Source organism: Formica exsecta, unplaced genomic scaffold (genome assembly GCF_003651465.1).
Source record: "Formica exsecta isolate Colony F162 unplaced genomic scaffold, ASM365146v1 scaffold80, whole genome shotgun sequence".
Classification (NCBI taxonomy): Eukaryota; Metazoa; Arthropoda; class Insecta; order Hymenoptera; family Formicidae; genus Formica; species Formica exsecta.
The window spans coordinates 378,279-393,122 of record NW_021853570.1 but is presented as its reverse complement, the minus strand read 5'-3'; the positions used below and the strand labels follow the sequence as shown (position 1 = coordinate 393,122).

At 40.3% G+C, this 14,844-nt stretch overlaps 1 protein-coding gene across 1 annotated transcript in view; it reads left to right on the top strand.

Annotated features, from left to right (window-relative positions):
• Positions 1–14,404, top strand: part of LOC115244222 — a 40,956-nt gene extending 26,552 nt beyond the window's left edge. Inside the window, 8 exon segments of the mRNA XM_029821691.1 lie at positions 7,652–7,765; positions 8,359–8,492; positions 8,958–9,108; positions 9,533–9,864; positions 10,758–10,979; positions 11,174–11,276; positions 11,504–13,898; positions 13,900–14,404. Of these exon segments, the coding sequence (XP_029677551.1) occupies positions 7,652–7,765; positions 8,359–8,492; positions 8,958–9,108; positions 9,533–9,864; positions 10,758–10,979; positions 11,174–11,276; positions 11,504–13,898; positions 13,900–14,404 (3,956 nt within the window).
• The last annotated feature ends 440 nt before the right edge of the window (positions 14,405–14,844 follow it).

Genomic DNA, 14,844 nt, shown 5'->3' with positions numbered 1-14,844 from the left:
TCTGTGTTACGTCATTATTTAGTCGACTGACGTCATATGACGAGAAATGACCTTAAAATGACGTTATAATGACGACACCTTGCTACCTGGGTAATTATTACGTTTATTATTGCACAATCTAGGTTTATTTTTATCTCGAGTTGTTAATTTTAATAAGACTCGCGAATAAATTTATCAACATTTTCATATACAATATACATAGATTTTTATTAAAATTTAAAAAACACTACACTTTTGATGTGAATCTTTATAAATTTCCAAATCGAAATCCATGACTCTTTTGAAGAATCTGTGTTCTAATTAAATTCTAGAAATTTTTCTTTAAAAGAGAATTTTGAATTTTCAGTTCAAGCATTCTAGCGGTCTAGGTATCAATCTCCATGTTGGAATATTAGGAAAAAAAAAATAATAGAAGAACAGACGCAATATATAATTGAGTTAAAGAAAATCGAATGCGCGCGGGCGCCTTCGATCGTTCCGTACCGCTCATAAATTATCGTTCATTTCGAAGATGGAGACCATCTCGGCAGATGGTCGGTATATACGTATTCATGCATGCACGATCACGACAACGATTGTGCCGATCAAGGAGAAGCAAGCGCATTTGCGCCAGATAAATATTAAGGGCCCAGTCTACTTTAGCAAGTTAAAAATGATCAATTATTTTCTATTGCCAGAGTAAACTGGGCCTTTAATCACATATAGCGCGTCACCATTGCATTACAATTAGCAACGATAATGACAACGGCGATTGCAATACGATGTAACGCCGATGAAGAGAGATCATTGAGATACTATGTTTATTGTGACAAGAGGTGCCTTAAATCATCGAGATGCTAATGTGCGAGATGAAAATCGCGATCTAAGAGACAGAGCGGTGATGTATTGTACGATGTCGTATTGAAGATGAATTGAAGATGAATCGCGCAACGGTATCCGCAGCGAAAATCGTAGCGTAGACGAATTAAATTTTGTTCTCAACCTCATTCTAGCGTAGAATTAATTTAAAAAAAAAAAACATATCGTATATTAATTCTTATATCCGATTTATCATTTGCATTTGTAGCATTAGTTACTCCATTGAATAATAGACTTTTACCTGTGGGATAAGAAATTGAATGCGCGAATAATTGCGTGACGATTTATGATATTTCACGCGAAACGAAATATGCGCAAATTATTTGAATGTCGCAAATGGGTTATAAATAGCACAGACATAGGCGCGTCGAGAAGTAATCATGGTAAATAGAGGAGGATGAGAACGGAAATCTTTCAGCTTCAGCGCTGTGTGAGTTTCTGAAATTTTCGTTCTCAGGCTGTACTAGTCAAACTAATGTGCATCGAACAAACGTCGCGATAAAGCGTCTGTCATATTTATTCAATTTTGCATATACTGATATAAAAATATTACATTGTGTTACACAGTTGGAAAATTTATGTTTTTTTTTGTGAAAAAATATACAGGTTAAAACTTTTGTGTTAAATATTTAATATATTTATGTATTAATTTGATATATTGCTGTTGTGTTAATTGAACTTAAATGTTAAATTATTAAAACAACTGAAAAAAAAAGCGAAAATAACACAATATGCACATATTTTTTATTTTACGTGATAGATAAGTTTCGTATTATTAGTGATAGGATTTATTTGTTAAAATATACAGAAAAAAATGTTGAATTTAATGTATAATAGAAGTGAGAGTGCCCACAGACCGTCAATAACATTTCTTCAAGTTTATTTTATCATTAAAAATATGTTGATTTTACACAAAATTTATTTTAAATCACTAAGAAGTTTGCATTTATTTTGTGTTGAAATATTAATACAGTATAGTATCATCATTTAATAAGATCCATATCATGTTAAATTAACATCAAAATTTGTGTGAACCATTTGGGATTTGCAATACATGTTAAACTTAAGTCAAATTTCCCAACGGTGTTGGTTTTTAGATCTAATACAGGAATGAAGAGTGGATGATTTCAAGCGTTTCAGAGCGATCGCTGTGTTTCCGATTCGGTCTGATTCACTGTAAAAAAAAAAAAAAGTTGTTGCACTCATAATTATCTTTATCTTTTTACATCTCTTTAATGATATTAATGTGTTATTTGAAGTGGAACGGAGGGGGAGAGAGAGAGAGAGTTATCAAACTTGTTTTCCTTGTTTCATCATCAATTAAGATTGATAATGCAAGAACTTGCGCGCTTATAGTACCGTAAATTCCGTATGGTCAATATTCATGGGAACTACGGGAAAATATCGTTTTATCTAATGACTCAATGTCACCGCACGTATTAGAATCCATTTTCGTTCTTCTCGAGGCGTGCTGCGAATTTTGCAACCGGTAAGCGCAGATAACATTCTTCCGTGGATGTTGTCCTGAGAAAGAAATTGCGAGAATTGATGGGGGTCGTTATAAAGGAAAATCAAGGCTCAACCCTCTCGATGAGCCTTTCCCAAGCTGTTGACTTGACTAATGCTCGATTAGTGCACGCCTGAATGCGACGTAGTCCACAAAGATACCACGATCAATGAGCCGAGACGCCATTAACACACTTGCTTGTCGCGGCTCCCAATCGTCATCGGCGATGAATATTACTCACGGTGACTATTACTTCGCTTCGAATAACAAATAGGTCTTTACGGAAAAGAAAGAGTTTTTCGAACGTTTTTTTCCGTTGAACGAATCACTCGTTCCACTTTGTCGAAGAATTTTAAGCAAGTCAAGCAGATCTGTCAGAATCTGTGCGGGCAGAGTCAGCTGATTGAATCAGCTGTTCGTAAATTAATTTCTCTACCTATTTTTTTAGGAAATATCGTAGAGCTCTCTTGCCGTGCTTTGAGAATTGCTCGTTTTCGCGTAATACTCGAGTATTCTGAAATCATAGTGAGACCCACGTTCCTCGGGGGCTTTCTCGGGGCCAAGTAGTCGTGTCAAGCGTGCGGCTCTTTCCAATGCCACGCGTGCCTGTTTTGCAAGCAATAAATAAGCGATTCGCGAAGATAACTTGCCGCCACTGATGGCAGCGGAACCGAGAAAGCAAGCATGCTTGGCATTTAGTTGGCATCGGCACGCCGGTAGAAGAAGTACCGCAAGAAACAATGAGCAGATGCCGATTTCTCCTCAGAGAGAGAAAGCCAGAAGATCTCGTAGTACATGATCTAACTTTTGCTCTGGGCGCTTTCAACTTTGATAGCTTAAGCCTTGCTTAATTTTTTCGTTTTTGTACTCTTTATATTTGTAAAAAATTACTGAAGAGAAAACAATATATTGCAAGAAAGACAAGTAGTCTAGAAAAAATGTTTGGTTTGAAAAATATATAATATTTAACTTTGGAATATTTTTTAAATATAGTAATTAAACTTTTTATATGCTCGAGAAAATATAATGTTATTATTTATATACTTTGATATTAATTTCGCGACTCAATCAAACGAATGACATCGCAATCTCCTGGTGTGTCAATCCCAGCAACAGGTGTCAAGGCCATTCGCGCGATACGCCATCGGTAGCCGGAAGCCGGCGCTCGCCAGCTTGAATGATAATGATTTGCCGTAGTTACGTAGTTAGGATTCTTTCGTGACGCATGATGCGTCAGAAATCGAGATACGTCAGGGATGTTCGCAGATTGGAAACGTAATGCTGGAATCTCTTCGCGTTATCACGTACATACATTCGCATAGATCGACGACGCTCGGCGATGGAGATTATTACGGAAACTCAGAGAATCATTAAATCGATCCTCCGTGGAAGATAATTTACTAGCTATACCCGATATGAAATTACACGATTGCGATGAAAATTGGTCGAGTTCAAGATATGTTTCAACGGAATACTAAGATTTGAATGGATCATTAAGAAAACGTTCGGCTCGTTTATTCTTCAATGTTTTCTCGACGCGCTGCTGTCATCAGTTTATAATCGATGATCTTACGCAGATGCGTAATCTGCCGCGCGTTCAGGTTCATAATTATCGCCAACGGCAGGAAGCGCAAAAGGATCTCGCTGAACGCTGAGCAAGTACGTGTTAAACTAATTTGCTGATCATCGCAGGATTATCGCCGCGTATCATCGAATAGCAATAAAATTTGCTTTGCGATATATAGCTGGCATATATAATTTCCTAATATACACGTATCTCCATAATTTCAGAGCACTGTAGATAGAGATATAAAAAAAAACTAATTTTTTTTTTTCCATAAAATACGATTTTTTTGTGAAAGAGAAACAAAAAGCCTCATTTTATTCATAATTTTGTTTTTTTATATATGTATTTTTAAAATTTTTACTATCATTAAAAAGTACCGAAAACTCTCGTACATTATAACCGTATGCAAACTCGCGTAAATTAATTCATCAACCGTATATATACAATCATTAGGAAATTGTTAAAATTGTGACTATCTGTTATTTTCTAACGAGTGAACAGAATAAAATTTTTTTAAATATTATAAAAGAAATTTTATTTGTATTAGCGCATAATGCAAGAAAAATATTGTTTATTTGTAAATTATTAAACCTGATGAAAAAGGGCGAAAACATCGGCTAGGATGACTATTGTATATTCAGGAAGTTGCTGAAACTAAATTATATTTTTCTAGACTTATGTTGAATTGGATTATATACCTAAAATTTGTCGAAAGCACATATCACTGTGCCAAAATTTCGACCCTTTTTCATCATATGTTTATCTTTACAAGTTCATCAAAAATATATATATCTTTCGCACTATACGATAATAAAAATAACGATCTTCTTCTACAAGTACGTGATGATTTATATCATTCCGTCAACTCGGTATAAAATAACAGCTATTTATTTTCAGCAACTTCCTAATGGTCACCTACGTATACGACCTATAATTAATTATTTCAATATCGATAGAGAGAAACATAGGAGAAATATCGCGAAAAAATTCGGAAAATATATGGGATCCGGCTAACTGCGAGCGATCAACCTTATCGAGGCCTGGCGCGACTACGGGTCAGCGACAGCTTTCGCGCGAGATGACATTATCTATCACCTGGTCCACAGAGAACCGGACGCCACTTTTAGTTTGGTACATTCATCGTCGTCTTATGGCGGGAGAGGGTCAGAGTTCAACCGCGACCGGGATTCGCAGTCGCTGACCCTTGCTCGCGCGGTATAAACTCGACGATCGTTAATCAGCTGATCATTATCCGACGCTGATATCCCGGATCCCGTAGTCGGAAAATCGTATCGTCACGGGAGTGTAAGTAGCCGTAAATCGAGAATCGAGAGTCGCGATTGTCTGTTGATGTTAATTAGACTTAACTTAGATAAACGTAAATTGACCCTAACATTGTTTCTTGCAACGCGAGAAACCGGTGTATTTTTTGTGGCTGGATCCGCGCGTTTCTCATGAGAAATCTGCAGATGCCTTCAAATATCAGTCCGATAAGCGGCTTGAAAATTTACGAACAGGTTATCATATAAATTCTTAACAATTCCCTTATACATGCAGATTCCTTCATCGATTAGCAAAATCATTCGATATTAGCTCAAGAAACACCGCAAGAACTTATAAATATACAATATACAAAATGGATGCGCTGTCGATCTCTGTGTATTAGCATCAGGCTTGTCTTATATGTATATCTTGTATGTATCATATATAAAAACGTTAACATCTGCAAATTGCAAGAACGTCGACTTACAATGACATTTCGTGGAATTAAGTTATCCTCAAGGAAGAAGTAGAGAAAATTTAAATAACACGGCGCGCGATATCTCCATAAAATAAGCGCGCGTTATCGCGACGTCAACTGTAATTGAGCGAAAAGTTATTGTCCGCCATTGAATTTCGAGCATTATCATCACTCGCGCGAAAAAAAAACCGCGGAGTCCCGATATATAATTTATAAATGATTCCCGGTTACGGGGAATATAAATTCGCAATGTCCGAACGGACTCCCTCGAACGATCGAACAGGTTCTGCGAGCCAGGTCTCTTCCCCAGCGCTGTGTAATTAAATCCGATAGACCTTACCGGGGACTCGTCGATTTATCGCGCTTTTTATCCAATAATGTACAATGTAAATTAGAAATTGCAAAAACATACACGACCTGCTCTCTCGCTGAAACCTTACGCGCCGCGCGAAATTGGAGGGTATTGAATTTTATGTTCGTCCCTGGCGAACATCGATACCGGAGATTAATTCGAGGAAGGCGTTTGCATAATCAAATATGCGGTTAACCGAATTTGTGAACTCGGACATTCGAGATAGTGGTAATAAATACTTGTCGATTAACATCTCTCTCTTCCACGAAGTTAAGCTTAATACATAAAGTTTCAGAAGCGACTATATATGAGGCTGTATTTTTTTAATATGAATAAATATCACGTAGTCAAAGTCTTTTACTTTACATTACGATTATTACATATAATTATTGTTCATGTTACATGTGCAAAGAATGTTTTATTGCAATCTCTGATAGACGCTAACAATTACTTGATGATAGTGTTTTCAAATGCAATCTCTCTTAAACTTTTTAATATTTTTCGTTGCGAATAATACGAACAATGACTTTATAATATTAAATAATATAATAATAATAATATTAATATTAATATTATATTAAATTAATATATATATTATATTAATATTATATTATATTATATTAATTTATTATATGATATTAATCAAGCGACGCGGTAGCGTCGCGATACCAAGTATATAAAATTTTTGTTTATCTTTGTGAGGTTTTTTTTAGAGATTTTATATTATATTAAAATATTATGTTATATTAATATTATAATTTTATAATGTTTTAATAATTTTTTTCACGAGAGAGAGAAAGAGAGATGTTGCAGAAAAAAATGGCAAATATTTTTTTTCTATTTCGGCGCGAAGATTACGTTGCCTTACATTCGAGGAGCATGCATCTCGTGTAACTGCCGCTACAGAAATTCAATAATAAGCCCGACATAATTATAGTACATATCTTCTCAAAAACACCTCGTTATGCTGTCTTCTGCGGTCGCGATTTTTCTCTCTTGAAACGAAAAAAGAAATGTTCAATACGTTTTACGCGACTTCCCTTTCGCGGAGTTTACATTCGTGCAGACTCTTTGCGTTTCCCGAGATCTGCGAGATTTTCGGTATAAGTCGAAGATACTTTCGCAATTTATTTAAATGAGCAAAACAGCGGACCTGGCCGGGGGCGATATTCTGCCCTAAATTATAAGCTGTCTCACTGAAATTGTTGGGTAAAATGCACGGAAAAAAAAAAAAAATAGTCGCCATCGTCAGAGACACCTTAATTCTGTTTTTTTACGAAAAACACTTGTTTTGAGCGTTTACGGATTTTTTACTTCTGATTCGTATAATCTAATCTATTGCCTTGTCCTATCTTTGCGATTGCGTCCACGAATTGCACGCAAGATTTATTTGACGTTTTATCAATAAGGAATTTTATCTAATTTCGCGATATAAAATGTTAAGATACTTATACATCTTCTCTCAAAAATAGAGGCTGAATAAATTGACTAATGACTGATGTTTACATATCCACGGATGTTATATAACAATCAATTTTAATTAGTCGAGAGGTGTATTATAAATATTTATTATAATTTGCACGAGAATTTTTTCTATTTTCTCTGAACAGAATCTTATATTTTTAGAGTGCAACGTTGCGGGATTCGTCAGCAACAACGGTTACGTGGAGAGAGTACCGTATGTCTTTCTACCACAGCGAGGGCAGATAATATATCCGCACGCAGAGATTCGCTTTGAAGGTAAACTTTCATGATCTTATAATTCAAGCAGCGATTAGTTCGACGGCGCAATATTATTTTGCTGTAAAAATAGATTAAGGGCCCAGTCTACTGTAATAATATGAAAAATTGATGATCTCTAGGAATTTTTTTTAAAGATATTAGAAATTGATCTTTTTGTGTGTGTGGATATTTTATATATGTTTTTATTTAATCAGTACATCAGTATTTTTAAATTTTGAATAGTTTTTTTTTTTTTGTTTTATTTAATTCGAGCCTCTCGTGTTCAAAAATACATGGTTCGACGTAATAAATGTAATATTCTTCCTCTCGTGTAATTATCTGAAATGAAAAAACTCAGTCTAGTTTTACTCCGTAGGATATTTTTGGAATAATAAATAGAGCGAATTGATCACAGTTGCATATTTTTCCTTTCCATTTTCAAGACAAGAAGGCAAACACGAAAGTTTAGTACAGCCTTCATAAAAATTCTCCTGACGCGCTTCTTTTCGGAGGAGAGCCCCGTTGGCGTTCATTTCACTCATTATCTCTCGCCTCGTTTCGCTCGCTGACGATCGCTCTTAACACGGACATAAATTACTTTTCGAAACTAGGTGTGACCACTCCTGTATGCGGGATTGCCGGTGCCCAGCAATTGGGAAGGGTGGGATGGTCCGAGCTGAGGAATCTTTCCGACACCGAGCCGCCCTTCAGATTGTTCCGGGACGAGGGCAGGACATTCCTCCAGGTCGGTGGGAACTTGCTGGAATAACTTATTACTCTGTCATTACACGAGTGTATAAGATCGCAATTAGTCGCGCGTAAGTAGCAGCGGGATGATAGCAGGTCCGGGAGAGAAATATAGTGTTTACGACACCGCCGAACGGCGTGTAATCGTGATTGCCGATTCAATCGTATCAGCCGCGATACCGAGCGGTGGTGATACAGAAAACGGGAAGCTTAAACGGCGCCGGCGGTGCCTTCAATTACCGTAATTAGCTCGCGCGAGAACGGCACTTGAGGGGAACCGAGAGAGAATCTTCTAATTCGATCTAATTTTCATTTTATACACTTGACTGGTTTTACTACTTCCTTCTGTATTTTATATATTGGCATGCGAACATCTCATGATAAATGTAGGAAAATACATATGAAGTTTTGTGTGACGTAATCTTTGGCGATTCTCGATTTGACGCAATATCGATCACCTTAGTGGATCGGCGAGACCGGACTAAGGGATGCTGCTGAAGGGCGAGTCGTGACGGCCAAACTAGTCTGTAGAGACGCGTCACCCAAGTCGACGTTTAGCGGTGTTTTCACACCGTGCGTGGCCTTCAGAGTGGCCGGTTCACCATCGAAAAATAGTACGTAACATTTACTAATACATTTTATAAAATGCTATATTGAATATTTTTCATTTTACTTACATTTGATGAAAAGATTACATCTTTTATATCTTCTTCTTCTTCTTCTTCTATAAGACTGTGTCCTATTTTTCAACACTCCTTTTATTCTATCCATCGATTGTTTCTTTTTCCTGAGAGATAGAAGAAACCTTCGAAAGCTTTAAGCTTTCCAACGCTTAGGTGGTTTCCCTGCTTGTCCTTTTGTTTGGTCAATCCTTCCAGGATATTTTATGTACGTTATTAAAAGTCGATTCTCACATTTGATTTAATTTTGAATAAATTCTGTGATCTAAAAATGCTTAAAAATGTTTTGAAAATGATGAATATATCAGATTGTTAAAGAAATGATTCGCACTAAAAATGTTTTTCTCTCTCATGACAGACGTACGCGAAGTGATGTTCGCATCGACATCCCAAGTGTCTCAAGGTTTATCAGCTACGGAATACATCGCCATCGGTCTCTCTTCCGTTATCTTGGCTCTCATATACGTGGCCAGCGTATCGTTATATTTGCACAGCAGAAGGGCGAAGAGAAAATCCATTGAGGAGGCGAACATCACTCTCGACGGCGGTCGAGACGGCAGTGGATTGGTCAAGAATAATCCATTGCTAGCCGCTACGAGACATTTTGAGAGCGACACGAATAGCGGACTTACCGAGAGCGATTTGGGCGATGATCTGCCACCGAGCGATAACGAGCAAGGTTTCGAAAACGTAAATAAGCTGTTAATTTTTTTTCAAGTAACTTCTTCTCGATCTTTATTCGAACAATCTGTGTCTTTATTCGAGCAATCCAATCTAAATGAATGATATTATTTTATCTGAAAGAGTTGCGCTTTGCACAAAAGTATACAACATATTCATACATAAATATATCTATTTTTACACAATCAAGGATTATGAGAAATTTTAATTAACGTGTCAGAAGGAGATCGTAGATACATTTGTTCCATCACGTAATTGGACAACCTTATACGTCGTCTCGAGGAGATGTTACGTGCTTATTGAAATGCAAAACATACTACGCAACGAAATTATTCGATTATCTTTTTGGGATTTGCGGTATCCCCCCTCCCCCCCCCCAATCACAATACATGTCATCCTTACTCAGAAACTTGAAATGATTCCCCCCCCCCCCCCCCCCCCTCTCTCTCTCTCTCTCTTTGGGTTCTACAAAAACCATTCATCTCCGCCGGATCACCGCGCGCGTTTAATAATGCATCCAATTAGCGCATTAGTTTTGCGCTCCGTTAGTCCGTGCCATCCCAACTAGGCGAGGTGCATCCCACTTTTACACCGTGCCGCTTGTCGGAATATCACGCACTACGATTTCAGTGCATTCTACGAACCGCTTCCACGTATCCACCATTCTCTCTTTCCTGAAACAGTCCAAATGTAAGTCGCGTTGCGTTCAAAGAGTCAGTCTTTAAACGTTCTCGAGTTAATGAATATTGATTAATCGCGAGGAATTGAAGAATTTAGTGCGAGAGAAAGTAAGATTCGTAAGGTCTCTTAAGGTCTGTTTCTCAAGTATACGGAAGGCTACCCAACTCGTGCGCTGCGAATCTCTCTCGATTGACAGTAGGTGTACTTCTTTTTTTTTTCAGCAGATAACGTCTGCGATCGTTCATCCACACTGCGTGTATCTGGAGCAATCGGAAGGACTCTTCTCCGCGGGTTCTATTCTGGGCGAGAGACTACCGGAAGAGGATGTACGGGTCGTGGAGACGGCTGACAACCCGCATCAGCAGGATGTACCGGTTCTTCCAGGTGCTCAACGGAGGAAACTGTACTTCAATCCCGCGTATTTCGATCGACAGCTATTGCTGGTAAGTTGCTTAATGGGACGGGGACGGTGAAAGAAAGTTGCTTATCTTCTTATTTGCGCGAGTCATCCGCGCGAGTTTAACGTTTTCGAACTGTCGAATGTTTTATTAATGGCTCCGCTGAAGGTCTATTCGATTCGTCTACGTCTACTTGACCAGCGACAAGATAATTTGAAAACAGCCTGGCATTTTTTTAGGCCCCACCTCCGGCCGCTATCGAGTTCCTGCTCAAAATCCGAGAGGTCATTTCCATCGCCAAGCACAAGATGGCTGCGAAGAGATTCGTTCCTACTCTCAACGGTGAGTACTTTTTTTTTCAAAAAATGGATATATCATACTCTAGGAAATAAATAAAATGATAGAGCAATCTTTATAATAATATGTAAAAGATATTTAAAATGTTATTAAGAATATTTTTTTTTACTCGTGAGATAGATTTCTGAAAATTACATGCCTTTCACTTGCTATAATCAAGAATAATTGATCTCTCTTTCTTTTTTACTTCATCACCATCGTCATCATTACAGGTATTCCGGAAGAAGAGAGCAATTTCGAGCGATGCGAGTCGGCAAAATCGAGCAAACATCAGCAGAGAGCGACGTCGAGCTCCGTCCAGGGTGGTTCGGTCGCGAAATCACGCCGATCCCAACGATGTACCGGATGCCCCGGCTGCAGCAGCGACTCCCCCCGACAACTGCCCGCGCTTCCCGTGCCCGATCTGCCGACCCATGGTGAGAGCAAGGTGCGCGCATGGCTGGAGGATGTGCGGCCGCCGCGACGTAGCTGGCGAGATGCCGAGGACACGCGCAGGAATTTTCAGGAGAACGCGCGGACGTTCGCCAGGAATCTGGAGTACCTGAAACAGTTGGCGAGACGCGATTTTGCTGATCCGGACGATCGCCCGAATCTCGCCGGCAAATCGATATCATCGTGGAAGGACAATCCGCCGATGTTGAGGACCTTCCAAAATATCTCTGTTAAAAGCGAGATTCTTGGGAACGACGATCGTCACAGCGTGTCAAGACGATCGACCAGATCCATGTTCGACGAGTCCGAGTACGATCGTTACGGTTGCGGCAAGCGAATGAACGGAACGACGTTCCAATTCACTGCTGGAGACGATACGATAAACGCTAAAGTCCGCAAGGCCATCGAGAATTCCTTCATCAAGCAGATGGAAGAGAGTGCAGCCATAGAGAACAAGGTGAAGGAAAGCGGAAAGGACGACAAAAACAGCAAGAGTGAGGACGAATCGGCGAAGACGGAAAGATCGTCGTCCAGTAACACTGAAGAATCGGAGAAACCAAAATTGCAGCCATCACAGAATAACTGCCCTCCGAAGAGATCGAGGAAGTCGAAGGCGCCGAGCGCGCCGCCGTCGAGGAAAAAGGAACTTCCGGATATGATCAACGAACTACCCGGTGCGAAGAACACTGCAAAACGCATCATGGACGCCGTGATACGGGAGATGGTGGACGTAAAAGCGTTGGATCATCATCATGCGAGGTCATCCGATCCCGCGACAATCGGCAGCTACGAGGTGGACAGTCTCGAACGTTCCAAGTGCAGCAGAAAATCGTCGACGTCGCCAGACCAGTCGTCGTCAATGGATAATCAATCTAGTCCGGCTCTATCGACGGCATTGCCAATGGACGAAGAGCTGACGATGCAAAACGCCGTAATCAACACTCGTACCGGAGAGATGACGATGTCGAAACTTAGCAATCAGATCCTCGTTCAAAGAAACTGTTACAACAGCTTACCGGAATTGATCAGCAGTCAGCGATCGGAAGCATACGCGCTGGTAAGTGAGGTCTATGTGAACGACGGTTACGCCAGTCCTGCCTGCAGCGACGACAGCGGTCCGGAGATCCAATACGAACCGGAGAATCCAGGTCACTTGACTATTAGAGTGCAAGACTCGCCCGAGAATTACGTTAAGCTTGATGAGTCCGAGTACGAACCGGATACGCTTGATCGGAAGCCGATGAAGCTACGAATCAACGACGACATGCAATACGAACGGGCAGATATGATTAATGAGGTTTACGTGGACTCATTAGAGCGACCAACGCAGATCCTGCTCAGGAGCAAGGGCAGTTTCCGCGACGATAATTCCAGCGCAGCGCGACAACGGTGTGGTCATGGAAGTCTGCGAGAGATCTACGAGGCAAAGATCAAGTCGAATTTAAAAGAACCGCACTCGACAACGCAGGATCATAGTCACGATATCAAATGCCAAATGAACGGCGAATCGAGTGACGGTACTTTATCATGGAAGAAGTGCAAGTATCTGACGCCGGATAGTAGGCAAGCGAAAAGACAACGGCAACCGCATAATCAGCCGGACGTGGTGCCGTTGCCGCCCACGGAAGAGATCTACCAACGGCCGAAGCCGCCGCGACGCGTCGAGGACGCGAAACTGCTGCTGCCACCGCCACCACCTTCATCGTCATCGTTGTCGTTTCCTTCAAAAAACGTTTGGGACAGGAGACTTGTCGAAGCGGGTGACCCTACGGCCAGCAACGGCGCTCCTGTCCCGAAAGTCAACGGATACCATGTAGGGAACCAGACGTGTCTCTGCGCATCGCAGATTCAATTTGTCAATGACATTGCGACTGAGTACGAGGTTTACAACGAGAAGGACGTCGCCTTGATGGGGTTGACGTTTCTCAACGAGAGTATAGACGACCGTACCGTGATGAATGGTTGCAGGGATTGTCCGTGCGAGACACGAATCGAGATCAAGGATTCTAAAGATAGATACAGGTTTTATGAAAACCAAATTGACGTAGAAGAGGAGGTTTCGTCGCGTGGAACGAGGACAGCGCGAGAGAAACGACCTGCAACAAGCTTTTCTCATCACAGAAGTTCCACGAGGACTAGAACACGATCGTGGAGTATCGATGACCATTGCCGGGAGGAGCGGTTCCAGAACGACGCAACTGATGAAGGGTTTCTCGAGGAGTTGCGATTCCGGCGCGAGTAACTTGATGCTACCGCTGGTGGCGGACAATCGGCGCAGTCATGTCAAGGTCGAGGACAGTGGCTATCTCAGTAGCACCGACAGCAATGGTTCCCGCAAGCGACTACTGCGACACGAGGTGAGCAGCGTGTCCGAGGAGACCGACGAGACCGAGTCGGTGTGCGACGGCGCCGAAAGCGAGAGCGGTGCCGAGAGCATCGGCACCGACAGCGTATTCTTCGGCAACTTTCGCAAACTGTCGGAGATCTCTAAGAGCGCCGACTCTGGTGTGGATCTGGACGGGAAGATACCGCCGTCCTATTATCAGCCGTTCTTTGGCGCGAGAAGCGAGGCCGCGATGGTCCTGGAAAGAGCCAACTTTAGTGCCAGCGATAGCGAGACTGAGAGCCTCGTCACTGTCTTGCCACCCTGTAGCAATCAGTGTAACAGTTTGGTATCATAACCGAAGCTTTTGAGCACTTTGAGCTTTTCCTTAAAGATTTTCTGGAAGGATCTATAATAATACTGATATGCGACTATTTTGCTTCAGAGAAACTGCTTATATTTTCGGATTTTCTACCACGAATAATCACAAAAGTCATATATAATTTTATTTGATCAGATCCATTTTTTGAGAAATTAAAAAAATTTTTAGATTTATTCCGATATAATAGAGCTGCGTAATTTGTTAAGACATATGTTTCCACCAATATGATGAAAGATGATGTTAGGTATACGTTAAAAAAATACTATTTATAAATTTTATATTAAATATTATTTATATAATATTAGAATCATTGTAAAGAGAGAGGAGAGCACTCGGTATATTTTTCCGTTGCCCGCAGACTTGATAATGACAGAGACATAATTATCGCAATATTTTGCAGTAAGAATATCACAAAT